Consider the following 26,443-nt stretch of genomic DNA (forward strand, 5'->3'; position numbering starts at 1 on the left):
GATCTCACTTTAACTTGATTACATCTGTAAAGACCCTATGCCAAATAAGGTCACATTCACAAGTAGTGGGGTTCAGGATGTAAACATACCTTTTTTAAAAAAATTATTTTATTTTATTTATTTATTTTAAATTTATTTATTTTTGAGAGAGACAGAGTATGAACAGGGGAGAAACAGAGAGAGAGGGAGACACAAAATCTGAAGCAGGCTCCAGGCTCTGTCAGCACAGAGCCTGAAACAGGGCTTGAACTCTTGAACCGTGAGATTATGACCGGAGACGAAGTAGGAAGCTTAACTGACTGAGCCACCCAAGTGCCCCTGGACCTAAACATATCTTTATGTAGGATACAACTCTACCCACTCCAAGTACTGTCCCTCAGCAATACCAGCAGAAGCCCAAAGTAGAAAGAAGATTATCTGGAAAAGATATGTGGGTGTGGCCTTTCCTATTGGCATGAATCTCAGTAACATTTACAAGAGACTCTTAAGTTTTAAAAAGAAACACTGCCAGGTTAAACTAAAAGGTACAGAGCCAAAACAAAATGAAGAGAAGCCTCTTGGGCCCTTAAAATTCTACTGGCAAGAAGCAGACTAAGAAAACTATGCAGCTGCAAATCTGGACTACTTTTCATGGAAAAGAAAAGATAACTCACAGGTGAAACCAAGAGCCTAGAGGAAACAAGAGCCACAGAGCAGCATTCCTGGGCAAAAGGAGAACTAAGCCCTAATTGAGGAACTTCCAACATTTGTCCAGACAACATCAGAACTGCACTTCTCTGTGCCTCCCGTTTTCTCCCTTTTTAAATAGGAATCTCAGGGCGCCTGGGGGGCTCAGTCAGTTAAGTGTCTGACTTTGGCTCAGCTCAGGTCAAGATCTCGCAGTTCGGGAGTTCAAGTCCTGCATCGGGCTCTGTGCTGACAGCTTGAGCCTGGCGCCTGCTTCGGATTCTGTGTCTCCCTCTCTCTGCCCCTCCCCCGCTCACACTCTTGTCTCTCTCTCAAAAAAAAAAACCAAACATTAAATAAGAATCTCTACACCTGTTTGTATGCCGATCTAATCACTGTATGTTGGGTGTGTGAGGGGTAGAAAACTTGTCTCTTTAATTTATCGGTGTTCACATCAAAAGAAATTGTTCTTGAAGAACTACACCCAAGGAGTCTCATCCAAGTGTGGAGTTCAACAACCTAGATTTCAAGTTGATGGTATAACGGGAAAAGAGTTCTGTGGATCTTGGGAGGATGTGAGTATATTCCGCACACGGGAGAAATGGAAGTAATTTGTGGCCAGAGGGTGAAATATGGTAGTTTTAAAGTATGTCTACAAAATCTTTAATACCCCTCTTTTCAAAGGGCAGGGTTTAATTCTCCTCCCCTTGAATGTGGGGCTAGATCCAGTGACTCACTTCTTACAGGAAAAATATGGCTGGAATGACAGTGTCTGGCTTCCAAGATCAGGATATAAAATGCATTAGGGTTTCTTTCCTTTACTCTGGTGAAGTCAGCTGTCGAGTCAGGAGGACACAGAAGGAGCCTATGCAAAGGTCCACACAGTAAGAAACTAAGGCCTCCTGCCAAGAGCTATGCAAGTGGCTTATCTCAGAAGCAGAGCCTCTGGCTCTAGCTGAGTGTTCAGAGGCCTGCAGTCACAGCGGATATACTGACTATAACCTCATGAAACCTTTTACTAGAACCACTTAGTTAAGCTGCTCCCAAATTTCTGAACCTCAGAAACTGTGAGACAATAAATCTGCTCAATTCTGAGTAATCGGTTACACAGCAATAAATAATATGCCCTCCTTACCTTCTAAGAACTAGGAGAGCAAATTACCACATGCTAGAACTAACCAGTAAGTAAATGGTAGTAATCTGCTTTGGGAGAGAGCCTCATTCCTTGCTCTAGAGCTGACCCTGCACAAATGCTTGGGGCTGCCAGGGAAGCTTCCAGCTGATGAGCCACTGATTCCCGTCTTGGCTGTTATTTCCGGGAAGTCAGATGCTGGCTCCACATCTCTGCAGCAGAAACAAAGAGGTTGCTCAGGGAAGACCTGGCAAACCTAAGAGCTATTGTGAGGAGCATTTACACTGAACTCTGTTGTTAAAAACATAAAATCTTGGGGCATTGGGTGGCTTAGTCAGTTAAACATCCAACTTCGGCTCAGGTTACAATCTCAGGGTTCATGGGTTCGAGCTCCACGTCAGGCTTTGTGCTGAAGGTGTAGAGGCTGCTTCGGATTCTCTGTCTCCTCCGCGACCCCTCTCTCTCTCAAAAATAAATAATCATTGGGGCGCCTGGGTGGCTTAGTCGGTTAAGCGTCTGACTTTCGCTTAGGTCATGATCTTGCGGTTCGTGGGTTTGAGCCCCGCGTCGGGCTCTGTGCTGACTGCCAGCTCAGAGCCTGGAGCCTGTTTCAGAGTCTGTGACTCCCTCTCTCTCTGACCCTCCCCTGCTCACACGGTCTCTCTCTCTCTCTCTCTCTCCTAGAAATAAATAAAACATTAAAAAAAATTAAAAAAATAAATAAATAATCATTAAGAAAAAACACATAATATCTTATCTTATTAAAAAAGTAATAGGTAGCTAAAATGGAGGTGGGTAGGAGTGTGATGTGTGTGTATAACCCACAGATGAGAAAATACAACCCACAGGGTCTAGAAGGGAAGACACATGCTAAAAGGAGATAAGAGTCTTCACCTCATTTCCAGAGCTGTACTCTCTCTAGGTTTTTCTCCTTGTTCTGGGGTTGTCCTTTCTGTCTTCTCTGCTTATTCTTCCTTATCTTTCAAACTTCTAATCTGTCAGGCTTGGGCTCAATTCTCTGAGCTCTTCTATTTATTGTCTTGACTCTTTTGGCAATTTCACCCAGTTTTATAATTTTGAATACCATATACAAGCCACATTTCCAAATTTTACCTCCACCTGTGCTCGCTTCGGCAGCACATATACCAAATTTTACCTCCACCCAAGACTTCTGCCTACTCTACATCACCACTTGAATGAGTAATAGGTACTCAAACTTATCATGTCCCAAATTGAACTCTTAAATATTCTCCCCTAAATCCATTCCTCCTCGTGTTCCCCTTGGTGAGTCCATTTTTCAAGTTGCTCAGACCACAAACCTTAGTGTCATCCTTAACTCTTTGTTTCACCTCATATCCAATCTGTTAGCAAATCCTTTTATGCCCACTGTCAAACTAGACCTAGAACCCAACCATTTTTCACTATCCTCATCCAAGCCACTGGCATCTCTAGCTTACATTAATGCAACTGCCTCTTAAATGATTTCTCTGCTTCTGCCCTTGCCCCTGTACTATTTGCAGCCCCCCATTCTGTTCTCAACATAGCAGTCAGAATGATCATATTAAGACAGAAGTTAGACCATGTCATTTCTCTCCCCTAAACTTTCCAATGGGTTTCCACCGCACTCTGAATAAAAGCTGTTACAGCAGTCTACCAGGCTCTACATGATCTGAAACTCTTCTCCCCATCCTCACACCCAGCCTACTTCTCTGTGATCTTACCTCCTACTATTCCCTGCACTTACTCTGCCCCAACTGGCCTCTTCTTGTTGGCACATTCCTGGCTCATTACCTCACTTCATTTATGTCCATTCAAATGCCTTCTCAATAAGGCCTTGTGCTGACTACACTTTTTGAAACTTTACACTCCCTAATCTCCCTTCTCTTTTTTCCCTATAGCATTTCCTACTGCTTAGCAGTCTACTGATTTAACTTATTTTGCTTGTCCAACTTTCCCATTATTAAGCTCTGCAATGGCAAAAAAAACTTTTGACGATTTTGTTCACTACTGTACAGTCAACACCTGGAATAACACCTAGCATATAATACACAAATGTTTGTTAAATTAATTAAATGACCCCAAGATGGGGCCCAGAAATATACTGAAAGACACATACAACCTATTAAGATTAAAAAAAAAAGAGAGAGAGAGCATAACAAAATAGGTACAGAATGATTCCATTTCATTTATACAGACCTAGGTATGACATTTAAAAAGTTCATAATAGGGGCGCCTGGGTGGCTTAGTCGGTTAAGCATCCGACTTTCGCTTAGGTCATGATCTCGCGGTTCGTGGGTTCGAGCCCCGTGTCGGGCTCTGTGCTGACTGCCAGCTCAGAGCCTGGAGCCTGTTTCAGAGTCTGTGACTCCCTCTCTCTCTGACCCTCCCCTGTTCATGCTGTCTCTCTCTCTCTCCTAGAAATAAATAAAAATATTAAAAAATAATAATAATAAAAATAAAAAGTTCGTAAGATTATGCATAAAGTGTAACTGTAGCTATTTCTGGGTAATGCTGCCTTTTTAATTAAAAAAATAATAATATACCCCACCCTAATATTTTTAAATAACCAAAAAAGTTAATTATCAAAGTCTGAGTAGTGATCAGTGGTCAGAAAACTATGGTCTCAGAACCTAGGGTTAACTTCAGGAGAACATATTTTTAGGGAAGCAAACCTTAGAAGTAATGTGCCCTGTAAAGTGACTCAGAGACAGCTGACCAAAACACCAGGCTAAAATGTAACCATAAAAAACAAATGTTATAGGGGTATAACACACTAAAAGACAGGTCTTAGTGTAATAAGTGCAGAGTAATGCGTTGTAATCCCTAGCAAGTCTGGAAAGTATGACCATGTTAGTGTTGATCTAATACAGACAAGGAAAAAGAACTGACAAGTATAAATATTTTGCCATCCTAAAAAAAATTCTTTTAAAGGTCTGAAATATGACTAATTCCTTATACTTGTCACAATCTGAACGAAACTTCTCCTAAGGACTATGCAATCTCCCTTGTTTATCCTCTACATACCACACAACCACCTAATTGCTTTTGATCTCTTGTTATCAGGGAAATTCAGAGATAGCACTATGCTAACAAGCAGAAATGAGTTTTCCAGTCACTGAAACATAACCCCCGGTAACAAATTAATACATTAGTCTTCTGGCACAGGTCAGATTCATTTAAGGTTAGATAAGAAGGGCTGGTCTACTCAGGACCTGATTACCAGTGGATAAACTATCATTTGAAAGTTGCAGATTAGAGGACAGAGCACACACCTGAGGCATGCTCGCCAAATATTTGCAGAATGAATGAACAAATGTGGGACTTACCCTTCATTACATTTGCAAAGAGGTTCCACTCATGTCATTGAAAAAGCCAAAGGAAATAGATCTCCCTTCAGGGTAACTCCCTAAATTGGTGTGAGGAACACATTAATAATCCCACAAAGGCCAATTAATTAATCTCTGAGATCTGATTTTTTAAATGACACAGTCCTCTGTCTACAGTGGAATCAGTAGAATGAACAGGAGCCTGAGATGTAGCCACAGAAGCCCACAGCTGAAAACCTAATGAGCAAAATAAAGTTATACTCCTTCTCAAATCAACAGGACAAACCATAGTGAGGAAGAAGCCAAGCTAAAATCTAATAAAAAAGAAATCTATAAAATATGAAACCATAATGTGCTTTCAAAACGCAGGGTGACATATCATGACAACTATGGCAACACAGTAATAACCACGTGGGACAAGCTGCTAGGCAGGCAGGATATGTGACCCACAGGTACCAGGCCCAACAAAGACCTGTTGTGCTCCATTTCCATTTACATGAAGGGAAAGAGAAAAGAAAGCGAACTAAAAACTTTCAAGTATTACTTACTGACATATTGTTGCTATGTATGCCTTGGAAGGAAAGTTTCTGAGCAAAGTAGGGAAACGCGTAATTCTTAAAAAAAAAAAAAACAAAAAACTGGGAAGATTACAGGATACTGTTAGATTTATTTATATTTTTGAACATATATAATCCTGCCAAATACAAATATCATCACTTTTGCGATATTCCGGCTTCAATATTTAACTGGCTTTATAACCTAAGGTGATTTACCGAACCTCTCTGTGCCTCAGTTTCTACTGTAAAATGGAGACTCAAAGTCACTTCTCCATGGGGTTATAGTGAAGAGTAAACAAAAAAATACCTGTATGAACTCAGACTACCATCTCTACAAACTCTTGGAAGTAATTACTACTACTGCATGTATTACATATACCTCTTAGAAACATAATTATAATTATCCACTAATTCCACACAAATACACTTACTATCCACTATAAAACAGACTCTACCCTAAAAGCTGGGAACAGAGATGAATAAAACACCACCCTAGACCATTAACCCCAGAAGTATCTAAAAAGGTTATAAGAGATCTATTTGGTCCCACAAAAGATGCCAGGTCCAGACTGAACTAGAGGTAACTTTTAGCAAACCTTTAAGTAACAGTTAATTCCTGTTATTTAAACTATTCCTAAGCACACGAAAACAGCAAAGTTTTCCAGGTCATTTTAGCAAACTAACAAAATCTTGATACCAACCTGTAATAAAGAGAACACACACAAAAAATTACCACCACCCCCATGAACAGATGCAAAAATTTTTTAAAAAGGAACAAATTAACTCCAATAATGTATTAAGAGATTAATGCTTCTTGACAACGTGGCTTTTATTCAAAGCTTGCAGTGTAAGTTCAACATCAGAAAATCTATTAGTTAATAAAATGCATTAGTTGTTTAAAGGTGAATACTATAAAGTCACTTTGATAAAATCACAAAGGGTATTTGATAAAAATTACCAGTCATTCCTAATTAAAAGCCCCTAATAAGTCAGGAATAGGGGCACCTGGGAGGCTTAGTCGGTTGAGCGTCCGACTTTTGCTTAGGTCATGCTCTCGCGGTTCGTGGGTTCGAGCCCCGCGTCGGGCTCTGTGCTGACTGCCAGCTCAGAGCCTGGAGCCTGTTTCAGTCTGTGACTCCCTCTCTCTCTGACCCTCCCCTGCTCACGCTGTCTCTCTCTCTCTCCTAGAAATAAATAAAACATTAAAAAAGAAATTTAAAAAAATAAATAAGTTAGGAATAAAATAAACCTTTCTTAATCTGGCAGTCATATGTGAAGAACCGAGGTACATATGCTTAACAAATAAACATGCACTCCTAGTGAAGTCAGGAATTAGAACAAGGATGTCTACTATTAGATAACTTTGTTGTGATAACATAGCCAATGCAAAAGATAAAAAATAATGAGGCATAAATAGGGGGGAAACACAGTATCTGTAGATGATACAACCACAAATCTAGAAAACTCAAGGAAATAAAATGAACACTATTACACTTAATAAGAGAATTCAATTAAATACAAAGGGGATGGGTAACTAAAAGCTTTCCAGCAATAATCAGTTAAAGGGGTGCCTGGGTGGCTCAGTCAGTTAAGTGTCCACCCCTTGATTTTGGCTCAGGTCTCAACGGTTATGGGATCGAGGCCTGCGTCGGGCTCAGCACTGAGTGTGGAGCCTGTTTGGAACTCTCTCTCTCTCCCTGTCCTTCTGCCCCACTCGTGCTCTCTTTCTAAAAGAAAAAAAGAAAAAAAAAAAAAAGCTAAAAGAGGGGAGCCAGAGTGGCTCAGTTGGTCAAGTGACTGACTCTTGATTTCAGCTCAGGTCATCATCTCACAGTTGTGGGATCGAGGCCTGCGTGGGGCTCAGCACTGAGTGTGGGATCTGCTTGAGATTCTCAGTCTCCCTCTCTCTGCCCCTCCCCAGTTCGCACACACTCTGATACACTCTCTCTCCCTCAAAATAAATAAACTTTAAAAAATAATTTTAAAAAAGTTAAAAGAAAGTATAAAACTTTGCTGAATGACATCACAACAGAACCAAATAAACTGAAACTTGAGCTGCAGACCTAGATGAGAAGTTTTAAAATTATAAAAACTACCAACTGTCCCCAAGTTAATATATAAATCCAATGCACTTCCAATCAAAATACCAGCGGGATGGGAGAGGGGGTAGAGATTGACAGAATGCACCTAAAGTCCATTTGAAAGGGTAAATGTAAGAAAAGCATCAGGACATTTTTGGAAAAGGACAATAATGAAGTGGACTTTCACCAGTAGATATCAAATCATACTATAAAATTATAAAAAGTAAACCAGTAAGGTACAAGCAAAGGAACATAAAGATCAACAGACCCTAACAGACAATCCAAAGACAGGTGAGTATGAAAATGTATACACAATAAAGGAACCATTTTAAATCAGATGGATGATCCAATAAATTACGCTGCAAATAACTAGATACTCATATGGGGGGGGGGGGAATAGATCCTTAATTCAAAATAATGCACAAGAATAATGCCCCTACCCGCTAGAGGTGTGGGCACAAAACCCAAGTTGAGATAAGTGCCCTTGTCTCACAAGTGTCACCTGCAAGGTGACAGATGGACATATCCTCTGGGATAAATGCTCTAATGTTCTTGTAAACGTGGAGCTACCAGCAGCCATCTTTCATTTTAAATGGAGACAGCTATCCAATAATGATGCCAACACAAGAAAGCAGAAGACAAAGGAGACAGATGGCTTAACTGACTAACCACGGAGATCCATTTACGGACTGTAATTCACATCAGGAGTTCTCAACGTCGCCCTTACGTAGTGATTTAGAAATCCAAGGAGACAGTTTTGCTAGTTACAGTAAGTGGGGAAGCAGCATTCATATGTAGTAGACAGGAACCTTGCAAGAGCTAATCACCTTGCAAGAAATGGGAGGGTGGCCAGGTCCAACAAACAATCGTCCTCCAACATGCAGACTCTTTGAATGTCCTGCCTGAACATTCCCTTGGGGAAAAACTGCCGACAATTTATGGAGCCCAAACTCAACTCCATTCTATACATAATGTATTTCACACTTGGTTTTAAAATATACTGAATTTTCAAGGAATGCAACTATTGTGAAAAGCAAGGAAAAACTATACACTCCCCCCTCCCAGAATTTTCCCAAGCACTCTTCACCATTTAAAAAAACCTTAACACTTTAGGAGAGGAGTTAAGATGGTAGCGGAGTAGGGGGACCCTAAGCTTGCCTTGTCCCTTGAACACAGATAAGTATCAAATCATTCTGATACCCAAGAACTCGATTTGAGGACTGAGAGAGCAAAACTGCACAACTAGTAGGAGACAAAATAGCCACACTGTAGAAGGCAGGAGCTGCAGAGAGTTGATTTGGGAGGAAAAATAACTGCAGGTTCTGGGAAGGGGAAGGAGCCCTGATCACAGAGAGGGGCGCGCGAGAGAGAAAGAGTGAGAGCATGCACAGGGGACTACACAAGAAAAACTCTTCCCCAAAACCAATGGCTGGGAATAGGAAAGGGGCTGACTACCACAAGTTATTCTAAGCAGTGGAGCACAAAGTCTGAAGTTTTAGATGTCTCTGCCATCGTCAGGGTCATGCCTGGTGGGCTTAGGGGTACTTCTATGGGGATGGAGGGTGGAGACCCGGGAGAGGGCAGCATGTTCTGAGAACCCCCTGGGTTCCATGGAGAGAAACAGCTTTCCTGCTTGGAGGGCACTGGGAGTGGCAGCTCAGCCTTTCCAGGGACAAAAAGAACTGATAGCATCAGCAGGCTGCCCTGTTCGCTAGCACAGGAACCAAGACATGGGCTTTGTGCTTTACTTTACCATAAACTCTGAACCACCACACAGTTATGTAACCACTTTCCTGGGACAAACCATCAAATGCCAAAAACACTAAGGCCCTCTCCTAGATGATCAGTGAGGGTCTGTGACTGGTGGGTCCCTAAAATTTGGAGTTTGGAGTTTTGAAAAACAGTCACATGTCTGAAATAAAACACTAGAGAACTGTGCCACCTTGCAGGCCAACTCCTCGATCACAGGCAGGGTAAAAGTAGGTTTCTGGCTAAGTCAGGCAGAGAAGGACAAATATCATATGTGTGCACGTATAGGAGGACTAGGAGGAACTTAACAGAGGACCAACCGGGAGAAGAAGGGGGGAAATGGTGGGGGAAAGGGAGAGAGGCAAACCATGAGAGACTCTTGAATGCTGACAAAAACTGAGGACTGATGGATGTGGGGGGGAGGAGGGATGGGCATGGAGGAGGGCACTTGTGGGGATGAGCACTGGGTGTTATGTGGAAACTAATTTGACAATAAACTATTTGTAAAAAAATAAAAAAAAAAAATAGGTTTCTGGCAGAAGCTGGGGACATAGGAGAGGTGGTTGTTTGCTCTTCTGGGAGGGTTTCCTGAAGAGTGGTGGGAACAAACTCCCCACTCCAGGGAGGAGACAGCAGGGCAATGACATTCCCCTCCATATTGCCCAGCAACTCATGGACTTCAGTGAACAAAACAGCCCACCCAGTGGACGCCATACCGCTTACACCAAGCCCCCTCCCCACCCCTGGACCTTGGAGGTACATACTCTTCCCTAGGGCAAATCTTTCTGGTTATCAGGGCAGAAGGCCCCACACCCAGAAGACCAGCACAAACCCCTCGTGTGCACCATGTCTACTGATCAGAGAGTGCTGCAAAGCTTCAGCTCTAGGGGAAATAGGATCTAGCTTCCTTTTTTTTTTTTTTTGGATCTCTTCTTAAAAGAGCCATTACTCGTAGGAGCAGAAATACAACAGGCTTTCACATAAAACACTCACACAAATGGTGATCCAGACAGGGTGGAGGAATTCATCCCAAAAGAAAGAACAGGAAGAAGTGATGGCCAGGGCTTTAATCAATACAGATACAAGTAAGACATCTGAACCAGAATTTAAAACAATTTAATAAGGATACTAGTTGGGCTTGAGAAAAGCATAGAAGACACTAGAGAATCCCTTAGTGCAGAGATGAAACAACTAAAACTAGTCAGTCAAAATAAAGTGCTATAACCAAGATGCAAAACTGAATGGATGCAATGACAACAAGGATGACAAAGCAGAGGAACAAATCAGTAATACAGAAGACAAAATTATCGAAAATACTGAAGCTGAAAAGAAGATGGAAGAAAGGTATTGTTTCATGAATGTAGACTTTAGGGAATTCAGCAACTCTTTAAGGTGTAGTAACATTTGTATCATAGGAGTCCCAGAAGAAGAAATGGAAAAAGAAGCAAAAGATTTATTTGAGCAAATCATAGCTAAAAACTTCCCTAATCTGGGAAAGGAAACAAATATTGAAATCCAAGAAGCACTGAGAACTCCCATTAAATTCAACAAAAGCCAGCCATTCCTAAGACATGTGATAGTCAGATTCACAAAATACTCAGAATAGGAAAGAATCCTGAAAGCAGCAAGGGGGAAAAAAGTCCTTAACCTACAAGGGAAGACGGATCAGGTTCACAGCAGACCTATCCACAGAAGCTTGGAAGGCCAGAAGGGAGGGGCAGGATATAATGAACATGCTGAATGGGAAAAATATGCAGCCAAGAATATATTATCCAGCAAGGGTGTTACTCAGAATAGATGGAGAGATACACAGTTTCCCAGACAAACAAAACCTAGAGGAGTTCATCATACACTAAACCAGCCCTGCAAGAAATACTAAAAGGGAATCCTTGAGTGGGGAAAAAAAAGACCAAAAGCAATTAAGACTAGAAAGGAACAGAGAACAGCACCAGATACACCAACTTTACATGTAACACAGCGGCACTAAATTCATATCTCCCAATAACCACTCTGAATATAAATGGACTAAATGCTCCATCCAAAGACATAGAGTATTACAAGAGATTAAACACACACACACACACACACACACAAGATCCATCTATATGCTGCCTACAAGAGACTCCTTTTGAACCTAAAGACATCTGCAGATTGTGAGGGGATGGAGAACCATCTATCATGCTAATGAATGACAAAAGAAAGCCAGAATGACTATGCTTTTATCACACAAACTAGATTTTAAACCAAAGACTAACAAGAAATGAAGAAGGGCATTATATCACAATTAAGCAGTCTATCCCTCAAGAAGATCTAACAATTGTAAATATTTATGCCCCCAAGTTGAAGCACTCAAATATAAAAATCAATTAATAACAAACATAAAGAAAACAATTGATGATAACACAATAAGAGCAGGGCACTTTGACACCCCACTTACAGCAATGGACAGATCATCTAAGCAGATCAATAAGGAAACAATGGCTTTGAATGACACACTGGACCAGATGGGTTTAACAGATATATTCAGAACATTTTATCCTGAAGCAGCTGAATACACATTCTTTTCAAGTGCACATGGAACATTCTCCAGAATAGATCACATCCTGGGTCACATATCAGCCCTGAACAAGTACAAAAAGACTGAGATTATACCATGCATATTTTCAGAACGTAACACTATTGAAACCTGAAGTTAACTCCAAGAAAATTTACAAAACCTAACCTTACACCTTAAGGAGCTAGAAAACAAAGAGCAAATAGGCTTAAAGCCAGCAGAAGAAGAGAAAAGAGAAATAATAAAGATTAGAGGAGAAATAAACAATATAGGCAAAAAAACCAGTAGAACAAATCAATGAAACTAAGATCTGGTTCTCTGAAAGAATTAATAAAATTGATAAGCCCCTAGGCATACTTATCAAAAACAGGAAGGATCCAAATAAATAAAATCACAAATCAAAGAGGAGCGATCACAATGAACACCACAGAAATACAATTTTAAGAGAACATTATGAAAAACTACATGCCAACAAATGGGGCAATCTGGAAGAAATGGACAAATTCCTAGAAACATACAAACTACCAAAACTGAAACAGGAAGAAATAGAAAATTTGAACCAGATAAGAAACTGAACAGGTCATCAAAAGTCTCCCAACAAACAAAAGTCCAGGGCCAGATGGCTTCCCAAGGGAATTCTACCATTTAAAGAGTGGATACCTATTCTTCTTAAATGGTTCCAAAAAATAGAAATGGAAGGAAAACTTTCAAACTTATTCTCCAAGGCCAGCATTACCTTGGCTCCAGAACCAGACAAAAACCCAAAAAAGAGAATTATAGGCCAATATTCCTGATGAACATGGATGCAAAAATTCACAAGACACTAGAAAATCAAATCCAACCACATTAAAGAATTATTCACCATGATCAAGTGGGATTTATTCCTGAGCTGCAAATCTGGTTCAATATTTGCAAATCAATTAACGTGATATACTACATTAATAAAAGAAAGGATAGGAACTGTATGATCCTTAGGAGCACCTGGGTGGCTCAGTCAGAAAAGCGTCCAACTTTGGCTCAGGTCATGATCTTGCAGATCTGTGGGTTCAAGACCCACATAGGGCTGGCTCTGTGCCCACAGCTCCGAACCTGGAGCCTGCTTTGGAGTCTATGTCTCCCTCTCTCTCTGCCCCTCAATGGCTCCTGCTCTCTCTTGCTCTCTCCAAAATAAATAAACATTTAAAAAAAAGTTAAAAAAAAAAAAAAAGAACCTTATGATCCTTGCAACAGATGCAGAAAAAGTATCCATTAAAAAAAAAAAACCCTCAACAATGTAAGGATAGATGAAACATACTTCAACATCATAAAAGCCATATTCAAAAGACCCACAGCTAATATCATCCTCCATGGGGAATAACTGAAGACCTCTTCCTTTATGGTCAGGAATAAAACAGGGATGTCTACTCTCACCATTAACTATTTAACACAATACTGGAAGTTTTCGCCTCAGCAATGACACAACAAAAAGAAATAAAAGGCATCCAAATCAGCAAGGAAGAAGTCAAACTTTCACTATTTGCAGACGACATGCTACTCTATGTAGAAGACCCAAAAGACTCCACCAAAAAATTGCTAGAACTAATACATCAATTCAGCAAAGTCACAGGCTATAAAATCAATGTACAGAAATCTGTTGCATTTTTATACATCAATAATGAAGCAGCAAAAAAAGAAATCAAGGAACTGATCCCATTTATAACTGCACCAAAAACTTTAAGCTACCTAGGAGTAAACCTAACCAAAGAAGTAAAAGATCTGTACTCTAAAAACTATAGAACACTTAGGAAGGAAATTGAAGAAGAAACAAAGAAATAGGGGAAAACTCCATGCTCATAGACTGGAAGAACAAACATTGTTAAAATGTCTATACTACCCAAAGTAATCTACACATTTAATGCAATCCCTATCAAAACACCACCAGCATTTTTCACAGAACTAGAACATGCTAAAATTTGTACAGAACCAAAAAAGATCCCGAATAAGCTAAATCAATCCTGAGAAAGAAAAGCAAAGCTAGAGGCATCACGATTCTTGACTTCAAGCTATTATTACAAAGCTGTAGTCATCAAGACAGTATGGTGCTGCCACAAACACAGACACACAGATCAATGAAACACAACAGAAAACCCAGAAATGGACCCACAATTATATGGTCAACTCATCTTGAACAAAGCAGAAAAGAATAACCAATTAAAAAAAAAAAGACAGTCTCTTCAACAAATGATGGTGGGAAAACTGGACAGCAACATGCAAGAAAATGACACTGGATCACTTTCCTACATCATAAACAAAAATAAATTCAAAGTGGATGAAAGACCTAAATGTGAGACAGGAAACCATCACAGTCCTTGAGGAGGACACAGGTAGCAATCTCTGACCTCAGCCAGAGCAAATTCTTATTAGAAACATCGCTAGAGGCAAAGGAAACAAAGGAAAAATGAACTACTGGGACTTCAACAAGATAAAACACCACTACACAGCAAAATCTATAAAGAACTTCTCAAACTCAACACCCAATAAACAAATGATCCAGTGAAGAAATGGGCAGAAGACATGAATAGACATTTTTCCAAAAAAGATATCCAGATGGCTAATAGATACATGAAAAGATGCTCAATGTCACTCATTATTAGGGAAATACAAACCAAAACCACAAGATACCACCTTACACTTGTCAAAATGGCTAAAATTAACAACACAGGAAACAACAGATGTTGGCGAGGATGCAGAGAAAGGGGAACCCTCTTACATTGTTGGTGGGAATGCAAACTGGTATAGCCACTCTGGAAAACAGTATGGAAGTTCCTCAAAAAATTAAAAATAGAACTACCCTACGATCCAGCAATTGCATTACTAGGTATTTACCTAAAGGATACAAAAATACAGATCTGAAGGGGTGCATGCATCCACACGTTTATAGCAGCATTATCAAAAATAGCCAAGCTATGTAAGGAGCCTAAGTGCCCATCGACTGATGAATGGATAAAGTAGCACATACATACAATGGAATAGTACTCAGCCATCAAATAAATAAATAAATAAATAAATAAATAAATAAATAAACCTTGCCATTTGCAACGACATGGATAGAGCTAGAGTGTATCATGCTAAGTGAAATAAGTCAGTCAGAGAAAGACAAATACTGTATGATTTCACTCATGTGGAATTTAGGAAACAAAACAGATGAACAAATGGGAAGGGGAAAAAGCCATAAGAGACTCATAATGACAGAGAACTGAGGGCTGGTGGAGGAAGGTGGGTATGGGGTAGGTTAAATGGGTGATGGGTATTACAGAGGGCCCTTGTTATGATTAGCACTGGGTATTTTATGTAAGCGATGAATCAGGAAATTCTATTCCTGAAACCAGTATTATATTATATGTTAACTAACTAGAATTTAAATAAAAATTTGGAAAACAAAAAGAACATTTATATTGATTATGTATTGAAATATTCTTAATGTTACATATTATTTTTAAAAAAGAAAAGAAAACCTTAACACCAAATCAGTCGTTCTTGTGGTAGATGAGAGATCAATAATATAACACTCTTATATCATTTGCATTTCTGTCACTTTTTTTTTTAAGTTTAATAGACATTCCTTTAGTTGAACAATCTCTGTACAGAATCAAAACAAACGGTTTAAGATTTCTTTTGGAAATCTTAATTTGGAAAGCAATATAAGTCTCAAGAGGTTTTATGAGCCTGCTTCATGTTTTCTGCAAATCATTTAACCCTTTTGAGACTCCAGAAGAAAATAGGAGAAAAATTGGTTCAAGAAAAGAGCAACTAGACTTTTAAGTCAAACTATCTACTCTGAAGTCAGAAAATCCAGAACTGGATTGGGACAATTCCTCTTCTGCTTTTCCTACATGCTCAAATTCACCCTGTGAAACAGTAGCCTAGTCTCCTGGAAGGCACGATGCAAAGAGCACAACTGATGGACTACCACGTTTGTGGAATGGGAAGTATTTTGAGGGTAGTTTAATGAAGGAAATAACTGCAGACAACACAGAAGGTTAGACTGGAAACATGAAATTTGTATTGACACATACGACTTTTCTCAGTGGGCTTATGGGAGTGGATAAAGTGTGTTGACCAAAGATGACCTATAAGACTCACTGGACTAAGTAATGATTTACTTTTAAATAGGACATCCATGTTTTCTCCTAAGATGGCTGGATGGTCACAAATTAGCATTACAACTATTTAAAATTTTGATCAAAGCTGACTTTAATTTTCTCTCCCTATATATTTAAAAGGTATCTATCTCATGGGCCACTTGCCTCCCAGCCCTAACACTGATTACTAGCTTACATACCTTCTCATTTATATAACGTTCAATTCCATCAGTTTCAACAGACACCAGTGTAAATATCACTACTATTTTGCATGGAATTCAGGATTCCACAGATCCCATGGAGTCATGGGATTGAACCAAAAACCTTCACCTTTTAAGTGCATTTCAAGAGCACTGTGGAGACCAAGACAAGTTTATTCACCAGGTTAACCAAGATTTGGTTTTTTGGGTGTTTTTTTGTTTGTTTGTTTGAGAGAGAGAGAAAGCACAAGATGGGGACGGAGATGGACAGAGAAAGGGAGAGACAGAATCCCAAGCAGGCTCTGTGCTTTCAGCACAGAGCCCAACGCAAGGCTTGAAGTCACAATCCGTGAGATCATGACCTGAGCCAAGATCAAGAGTCTGATGCTCAACTGACTGAGCCACGCAGACGCCTCAGTTTGTTTCTTTTTTTTTTTGAAATTTTCTTTCTTCCTTTTTTATAGTTTATTTATTTTTGAGACAAAGAGAGGCAGAGCAAGAGCAGGGGAGGGGTAGAGAGAGAGGGAGACACAGAATCTGAAACTGGCTCCAGGCTCTGAGCTGCCAGCAAAGAACTTGACGCGGGGCTCGAACCCACAAACCGCAAGATCATGACCTGAGCCGAAGTCGGAAGCTTAACCAACTGAGCCACCCAGGTGCCCCAGGATTTGTTTCATTGTTAAGAGAACTCTCTTGCAACAGGTTTATTCAATTCTCCTAAAAATGGTGGCATTCTCTTAAACTCCTCTCCTTTCAGAAGCAGCAGTTACATAAATGAAGTACTGGACTAAATCCAAAAATGGGGGCTCTAGTCAACTTTCATTGTTTTTCTGCATCTGATCATGACCAAAGGTTAGGATATCCTCCTCCCATCCTACACACTGCCAAACAAAATACAATTTTAAAAGTCTGTCCTTGCCAAACTCCAAAACAAAACCAAAAACAAAGCCAAAAAACCAAAGACAAAGCCCCCAGCCCCTTGGCAGTAAGCCTCCAGACTGTTCCGTCACCCCAGAAAGCTGCAGGTTTCAGCACATGCATCAACTATACATGGCAAGTCTCCACACTCTTCTTTAAAAGGTTTATTTTATACCCATTATACCACCCAGCATTTTAAACACTGACACAACTCCCTAATACGATAAGCAAAGATAAAAGTATTTATCTTATTAGAAACACAAGAGACTATCACTTATAGTCTTCAGACATTATCGCACTTCAACTTTTATAATGTGCAATACATTCATGAAACAATCTGCAGACAGTGAGTTTTAACAAAGAACACTTTTTAAAATGTGTTATTTGTATGTATTATGAAATGATTACCACAACAAATCTCATTCACATCCATACCATACATAGAATTTCTCTTTCTTGTGATAAGAACTTTTAAGATCTACTATCTTTGGAACTTCCAAATACGTATCATAGTATTATCAACTATAGCCACTCTGCTGTACACTACAACCCCACCTTATCTATTTTATAACTGGAAGTCGGTACCTCTTCACCCCCACTTCACCCATTTTGCTCACCTCCTATGCCTCATCCCCCTCCCGCACCTTGCCCTGACAACCACTAATCTGTTCTCTGCATCTATAAGTTTGTTTGGGGGATTTTTTAAAAGATTTCACATATAGGGGCACCTGGGTGGCTCAGTCGGTTAAGCATCTGACTTCAACTCAGGTCATGATCTCACGGTTCGTGGGGTCAAGCCCCACATCGGGCTCTGTGCTGACAGCTAGCTCAGAGCATGGAGCCTGCTTCGGATTCTGTGTCTCCCCCTCTCTCTGACCCTCCCCTGTTCACGCTGCCTCTCTCTCTCAGAAATAAATAAAACATTTTAAAAAAAAGTTTTTTTTTTTAAAGATTCCATATATAAACGAGATCATATATTTGTCTTTTTCTGTCTGACTTATTTATCATAATGCCCTCAAGGTCCACCCACATTGCTACAAATGGCAAGGCTTTATTCTTATAATGGCTGAATAATATTCCATTACATATCTATACCATGTTTCCTTTATCCATTCAATTTTTTTTTTAATTTTTTTAATGTTTTCATTTATTTCTGAGAGAGAAAGCATGAGCAGGGGAGGGTCAGAGAGAGAGGGAGACAGAATCTGAAGCAGGCTCCAGACTCTGAGCTAGCTGTCATCACAGAGCCCGACGCGGGGCTCGAACCCACAAACGGTGAGATCATGACCTGAGCCGAAGTCGGACCCTTAACCGACTGAGCCACCCAGGCGCCCCCATTCGATTTCTTTTAAGAGAGAGGGGCGCCTGGGTGGCTCAGTCGGTTAAGCGTCCAACTTTCGCTTAGGTCGTGATCTCGCGGCTCGTCGGTTCGAGCCCCGCGTCGGGCTCTGTGCTGACTGCCAGCTCAGAGCCTGGAGCCTGTTTCAGAGTCTGTGACTCCCTCTCTCTCTGACCCTGCCCTGCTCACGCTGTCTCTCTCTCTCTCCTATAAATAAATAAAACATTAAAAAAAATTTTTTTTAAAAAGAGAGAGAGAGCACAAGTAGCAGAGAGGGGCAAAGGGAGAAAGAGAATCTTAAGCAGGCTCCATGCTCAGTGCAGAGCCCAATGCAGGACTTGATCCCACCACCCTGGGATCATGACCTGAGGCCAAATCAAGAGTCAGATGCTCAACCAACTCAGCCACCCAGGCGCCCCTATCCATTCATCTACTGATGGGCGCTCAGGTTGTTTTCATGTCTTAGCTATTGTAACTAATGCTGCAATAAACATGGGGTGCACGTGTGTGTGCATGCATATATCTTTTCAAATTAGTGTTTCATTTTCATCAGATAAATAACCAGAAATGGAACTGCTGGATCAAATGGAAGTTCTATTTTTAATTTCTTGGAGGAACCTCCATACTGTCTTTCATACCAGCCTCACCAATTTATATTCCCAACAGCAGTGCACACGGGTTCCCTCTCTTTTCTCCACACTCTCACCAACACTTGTGACTTCTTGTCTTTATGGTAACAGCCATTCTAATAGGTGTGAGGTGACATCTCACTGGGACTTTGATTTGCATCTCCCTGCTGATTACTGATGCTGAACATCTTCTCATGTACCTGTTGGACATCTGTGTGTCTTTCTGGGAAAAATGTCTATTCAGATTCCCTGCCCATTTTTAATCGTATTATTTGGAGGTTTAAATCGGATAATTTGTTGAGGTGTATCAGTTCTTTTTATATTTTGGATATTAACCCCTTATAAGATAACATTGCCTCAGTTTTAATACATTTACTTTAAAGGTTACTTTCCACTAATGGCAAAATGTTTTTCCATCTACATATTTATTTAGTCAATAATGTTTACATGGGTAATAACATGAAGCTTCTTTTCACAGTATGTCTAAATACGGTAAAAAGCAGGTGGGTTTCTTAAATGAAAACTTTAAATGATGATAACGATAGGGGAAAAAAATCAACAAGACAAGAATTAAATGACTAAAATACAGAAAACACACTGACTGAGAGCCAAAAATCACTGAGTTCATGACACTCACCCTGCAATGAGGGGAGGGAGTGCTGACAGTTAACATGGTTTACAAAAATAAGATCAAAACCCTCAGAAGATTGTTAAAACATTAACGTAAAATAAATGTTAACCCTATGCTATAATTACTCTGAAATAACATGTTACTTTTTCTATTAGCTAATAAAATAGCTAATTAGGGGCACCTGGCTGGCTCAGTCAGCAGCGCATGCAATGCTCCATCTCAGGGTCAGGAGTTCAAACCCCACATTGGGCACAGAACCTACTTAAAAAAAAAAAAAAAAAAAGAGCTGATTAGCAGACACTGGCTGTCTGACCCCAAATCTATTCTCGATACCCTTCTCCCTTGCCACCTTCTACTACAAAGGATTCAAAAGCTAAATCCATGCTCTCCCAGTTTTCTTCGCAGCTGGGGGTGGGGAGCATGTGACAAAGTGCCCATTGAGTAGAATTTTTTTGGCAAGGGATATAGAGGTGGGAGTGGGACAGTAGAAAAGATTCTCCTTTCCTTAAAATAAAGAAACAAATAAGCTGATCCCTTTTCCCTTTCTTCTTTCCCGAGGCTGTAAGCCAGTAAACATAACAGAAAGATCAAGAGAATCCGAGATCCAACCCTAACATGGTTAAGATACTGAACCATCCTACTGCCACCCAGCTACAGACATCTTGTTACGTGTAAAAAAAAAATCTTGTTTAAGCCATCATTAAATCAGGTTATATGCCACTAAGGTAATATGATTATCTGTAAAGGACACATAAGAAAAGGAAGCTTACATCTTTCTCCCTCTCTTCCATTAGTTAAAGGAACAATGTGATAATAGAGTAGACCACAATTTCCAATGGAATTAAGAAACAAAGCAACCAAGGAGGGCTGAATCAAGCCTAATCAGTTCACACTCATATGTTATTAATCTGGCAAGGAATTTTTGAGCAAAAGATATTAAAAATCTGACCCCTACCTATTTTAACTGAACATGGCCCAGCTCCAGGGCTCTGTGAGAAGAATGTATATAGCTGAGTGCCTGAAAAATTCTAGGCATTTAATAAATGTCAGTTAGCTTCTCCTCTCTCAGTTTACAGACAAAATATAAGGCTGCCCAAGGGCATTCATATAGTGTTTTTAAGTATTCACACAGCCAAAAGGACAAATTAGAATAAGTCTCCCCATTCCTATTTAGCAACTAAAAAAATCTCCTTGAAAGAACTTTATTTCCATTACAGGCACCCCAATAGAAGCCGTGCTCATCCAGTAGGCCAGGTATTATCAGCTAATAATCAGAGAAACACAGCTGATCACTTGACTCTGACACTCCAACTCTATTATTAATTTACAGAACAAGGATGGCTGCCTCCAAAGCTTAGATCCAATTACTCTGGAGAAACTGGCATCAAAATGAAAAATAAATAAATATAAAATCCATGAGTCCATGCTAAAATAAACAAGTACACTGATGACAGGGCAAGGGAAAGAAAAAAGTTTTTTACAGTAGATATCTGTAGGAGGAATCACAGAAATAGAAAAATCACTATTTTATAGCCATTATAGTAATAATTCAGGCAAGAATCATCAACAGATTTTAATATATTAAGTTTAAAAATATTAGGAAGTAGATACTCATTTAATATCCAAGTATCACTCCAAATTATTAATTACAAAAGAAAAGGGTAAATTTTTCTTTATAAGAAAAACTTGGCAGACACCGCCTTAGCCAAACGGTCAAACTTAACATTACCCAGGACAGGACAAGTAGCATCATGTGCCTCCTCTGCTGGGATACACTGAGAAGGATACATCATTTATTTGTATTCTTGTCCAGATATTTAATCTGAACAAAGAAATACTCAGACAAATGCAAATGAATGGACATCCTGTGGGGCGGGTAGACAACAACTAAACTTGACTCAAAACTAAGGAAGGTCAGGGGCACCTGGGTGGCTCAGTCAGTTAAGCATCTGACTTCAGCTCAGGTCATGATCTCGCAGTTCATGGGTTCGAGCCCATACTGCATTCTGTACTGACAGCTCAGAGCCTGGAGCCTGCTTCAGATTCTGTGTCTCCCTCTCTCTCTGCCCTCCCCGGTTTGCACTCTCTCTCTCAAAAATAAATGAACATTAAAGAAAAAAGAAAGAAAGATAGTAAAGGTATTTCTGCCAGAGAAAACAGATTAAACAAGCATAAGGAAGCTAGAAACAGCATGGTGTATGTAGGGATTGTAAGTTTTATACTGGCAGAATAAAAGAAAAGCAGGAAGTGACAGGAAACAAGGCTACGGGGGCTGGGAGAGTCCAAAAACATAGAGGACCTTGTATGTGAGTTATGAACACTATGAGAATGGATGTTATACAGGGAAGTGATACTGGTCTGAAAATGTAGGTAGATGACCCTGCAAGGGTAGTACAGGAGTACTCTGAAGGAGGAGAGGCAGGAGGCTAATGCAATAGTGTAGGCAAGTAAGAAAAGATGTGGATGTGAACTACAGGGGAAATGGTTATACAAAACAGGACTTGAGAGGGGCGCCTGGGTGGCTTAGTCAGTTAAGCGTCCGACTTTCACTTAGGTCACGATCTCACGGTTCATGGGTTCGAGCCCCGTGTCGGGCTCTGTGCTGACTGCCAGCTCGGAGTCTGGAGCCTATTTCAGAGTCTGTGACTCCCTCTCTCTCTGACCCTCCCCTGCTCACGCTGTCTCTCTCTCTCCTAGAAATAAATAAAAATATTAANTGTGACTCCCTCTCTCTCTGACCCTCCCCTGCTCACGCTGTCTCTCTCTCTCCTAGAAATAAATAAAAATATTAAAAAAAAAAAAAAAAAAAACACAGGACTTGAGAAATAGGAAATAAAGATCAGGAAGAATTAATGACTAACTTGAGGTGTGTGTGTGTGTGTGTGTGTGTGTGTGTGTGTGTGTGTGTGTGTGTTTATAATATACGGGAGAGCTGAGTGAGACAAAGAAAAGATTCTAGGTTAATGTCTCAGTTTCTAAACTGGGTAGAGAGTGCTACTTCCAACCAAAACCAGATAAAGAAAAAGAATCAGGTTTGGAAGAAAAGAATTTAGCTTCCATCTCAGTGAGGCTGGAGTATCTATAGAACATTCAGATGGAAATGCTAATAAGAGGTTATATATCCAAGTCTTAAACTAGGGGGAAAACAGAAATAAAGATCTGAGAGTCTTTAGTATACAGGTAATTATTAGAATTGTGAGAGAACCTAAGAATGGCCAGAGAGCTTATAGAGCCGTGGTTCTCAACCAGGGACAATTTTGCTCCCTCAAGGGACATTTGGCAACTTCTGAAGACATTTTTAGTTGTTATAAATAAATGGAGGGATGGGGGTGATGGTTACTACATGCAGCAGGCAGAAGCCAGGAGAGTCCCCACACAACAAAGAATTATGTACCCCAAAATGTCAGTAAGTCCTAAAGCTAAGAACCCTGTTGCAGACTAGAGAAAATCAGAATAAAGAAAACACCTTGGGAAAACAAAATATTTAGGAAGTATCCACAAGAAGGAAATGTCTGAGAAGAGGTAAATCAAGAAAACTTACTGTCATGGAAGTCAGAGTAGAGAATTTCAAGAGGGGGGAAAATGTTGAATTCAGTAAATTAGACGCATACAATGAAGATTTCGCAGTTCCCACTGGGTCTGCAGCTAGAAGGTCACCAGAGACCTTTGTGATAGGAGGGCCAAATTATAGTAGCATAGGAATAATGAGAGATGAGAAAGTACACAAAATAAATGCAGACTCCTCTTAGGAAATTTTATTGAACAAGAAAGGAAATAAGATTGGGCAGTAATTTAGCTACTTGGTTCTCAACTCTGGCTACAATCAGAATAACCTCAGAGGTTTCAAAAATTACCAATGCCTGGATCTCACTCAGAATGCTTACATCAGAATCCTTGGGGACAGGGACCAGGCATCAGTGTTTTTTAAAACATCCACAGGGACACTAATGTACAGCCAGTGTTGAAAACCATGGTGCTGAAGTGGGGGAGGAGGGGTAGCAAAGGGGAAAAGGGGAGCAAAGAGAAGAAAATGGATGAAATGAAATCTCAGGAAGAAATAGGCACAGAATAAGTCAGGAACATGGGCTGATGGATGGAGTTACTTTGAAAACAAAGAAAGGATACCTCATCTCAGGAGATTGGAAGGAGAAATAAATATTAAGCGCAGACAATGGACACAGGGTTTTTGGGAGTTTAGGTCTAAGGCCTCGATTTTCAAAATGAAGAACACCAGTCAGCTGCTGACAACTGGCCTACCAGATAGGAAATCTGGGGTGAGATGTGGCAAAAGATCAAACGATTTCCTGAGGGGCATGCAAATTAAAAGACTAATCAAAAGCACTGACGGTCTAACGGAGATTAACTCTACTCTGCCAGTTGCAAGGCATCAGTGGGCACACCTAACAATTCTCCTCCAGCATACTCAGCCGTCCCCCCGGGGGAGCAAGGAAAAGCAGACCACAGCACGGGTCCAAAGTTGGCAGTTCAGTGGGTAGGAGACAAAAATGCATAGGAGGTAAAATTTGAGAAGAACTGTGGCTGAGTTCAACAACGCGATCCACACTAGGGAGAGCAAGTAATCTATATGCAGTAAGGCACAGATTTACCTCTGAGCACCATAAACTCTCACAATGGTCTCAGATCTTTTGATCTTTTGTCCTAGACAATCTCATTGGTAGATTTCCTGTATCTTATTACTGTCCTAAGAAGAAATGTGTACAACTAATTTTGAAATTTAAAAGATATACTATGAACTAATGGACAAACAGATAGATAGATATGTGATAAGTACAGTAAAATATTAGTAATAAAATCTAGGTGTATGTATGTGTGAGGGATAGGCTCTAGAACAGTATTGTCCAACAGGACTTGCTGACAAAATGGAAATGTTCTATAATCCGTGCTGTAAAATATGGTCACTACTGGCTATCTGTAGCTGCTGAGCCCTTGAAATGTGGCTACCGTGACTGAAGAACTTTGAGTTTTATTAACTTTTAATTAATTTAAATTGATATAATCATTTGTGGCTAGTGACTGCCATGCAGCATTAGATTTATATATCTCTGGGTTCAAGTAATCCTGGATCTACCACTGACCCAGGTTATTTTATTTATCTGAGTCTCAGTTTATTCTTACATAAATCGAGAATAGTAATAGCACCTACTAATCCACGGAGATTAAGTAAGAGAAGCAGATAAAGCACTGAGCACAATCCTATGCACATGGCAAACATTTACAAAATCTGTTGATTATTCCTACATGAGATCAAGGGCCAGCACCTGTTTTGCTCCCCACTGTTTCTCCAGTGTCTAATTTTAGCACATGTGCTGCCAAAGTGAGCCCTCCAGTGTCTAATACACTAGACAAGACTCTCCATTTATCCCTAGGAAGTTTCATATTAAGTCTATTGCTCCAGCTTGCTGAGGTCTTTTAGAATCCTAATGTCATCCAATACACTGGATATCTCTTTCTGTATCTTCTGAAATTTTCATAAACCAATGTATCACCTATATATTAATCTGAGACATAATAATAAAATTAACCACCGACTTTCGCTTAGGTCATGATCTCGTGGTTTGAGGGTTCGAGCCCCGCGTCGAGCTCTGTGCTGACTGCCAGCTCAGAGCCTGGAGCCTGTTTCAGTCTGTGACTCCCTCTCTCTCTGACCCTCCCCTGCTCACGCTGTCTCTCTCTCTCCTAGAAATAAATAAAAAATATTAAAAAATAAATAAATAAATAATAAAATTAACCAGAGACCTATATCATTAGTTCATCATCCTTTAGTTTATCATCACTCATTAACTGGTAGCAGTTGAGTACAGACATTCAAGTTAACTTCACCTTCATTCTTTCTATGTATATCCATCTTGTCTATAAAGGTAAGAAGTAGAAGAACCTTATAAGGATTAGATTATGTCAATACATCCTTCATTGAAACTACCTTTAAAGAGAACTCAAAGAAAAAAGCACTCACTCACCCTTCAATAGCTGGGGATCTATCAGGACGAGTACTTCCCCGTGATCTGTATCTTCGAGTCATTGGCAGCCGGGGAGGCCGACTTGGTCCCCAGAAGTCAGTATGAGTTTGGTGACCCCTTTCATTGGCTCTATTATCTTGGTCCAGTGGATTGCTACTTAGAAATGGTCTAAAATCTGGGAAAAACATCGTGTGGTCCAAATGCTCCCAGAGCTAGTAAAAAACAGAATAGAACACATTACTCACTGCAAAATCACAGGAAAGAGAAAATGGTAAGAATAAATACTGAAAAAAGAGAGGAATAATTTTTTTTTTTTACAAATAGTTTATTGTCAAGTTGGTTTCCACATAATACCCGGTGCTCATCTCCACAAGTGCCCTCCACCATGCCCATCTCTCCCCCCCGCCCCATACCCATCAGTCCTCAGTTTGTTCTCTGCATTCAAGAGTAAGAGAGGAATAATTTTTAACACTCTGAAATTAAGCAGCTCCAAACTAAAGAAGTATATGTTGGGGCGCCTGGGTGGCTCAGTCAGTTAAGCGTTAGACTCTTGATCTAGGCT

General features: G+C 40.1%; 1 protein-coding gene across 1 annotated transcript in view; it reads right to left on the reverse strand.

The window, feature by feature from the left end:
* RNF115 (ring finger protein 115) overlaps positions 1–26,443 on the reverse strand; it is an 87,896-nt gene that overhangs the window by 11,385 nt on the left and 50,068 nt on the right. The window contains exon 4 of the mRNA XM_039217864.1: positions 25,882–26,093. Coding sequence (XP_039073795.1) covers positions 25,882–26,093 — 212 coding nt within the window. The remainder of the gene's footprint in view (positions 1–25,881; positions 26,094–26,443) is intronic.

Source organism: Hyaena hyaena, unplaced genomic scaffold (genome assembly GCF_003009895.1).
Source record: "Hyaena hyaena isolate Hyena2069 unplaced genomic scaffold, ASM300989v1 scaffold_725, whole genome shotgun sequence".
Classification (NCBI taxonomy): domain Eukaryota; kingdom Metazoa; phylum Chordata; class Mammalia; order Carnivora; family Hyaenidae; genus Hyaena; species Hyaena hyaena.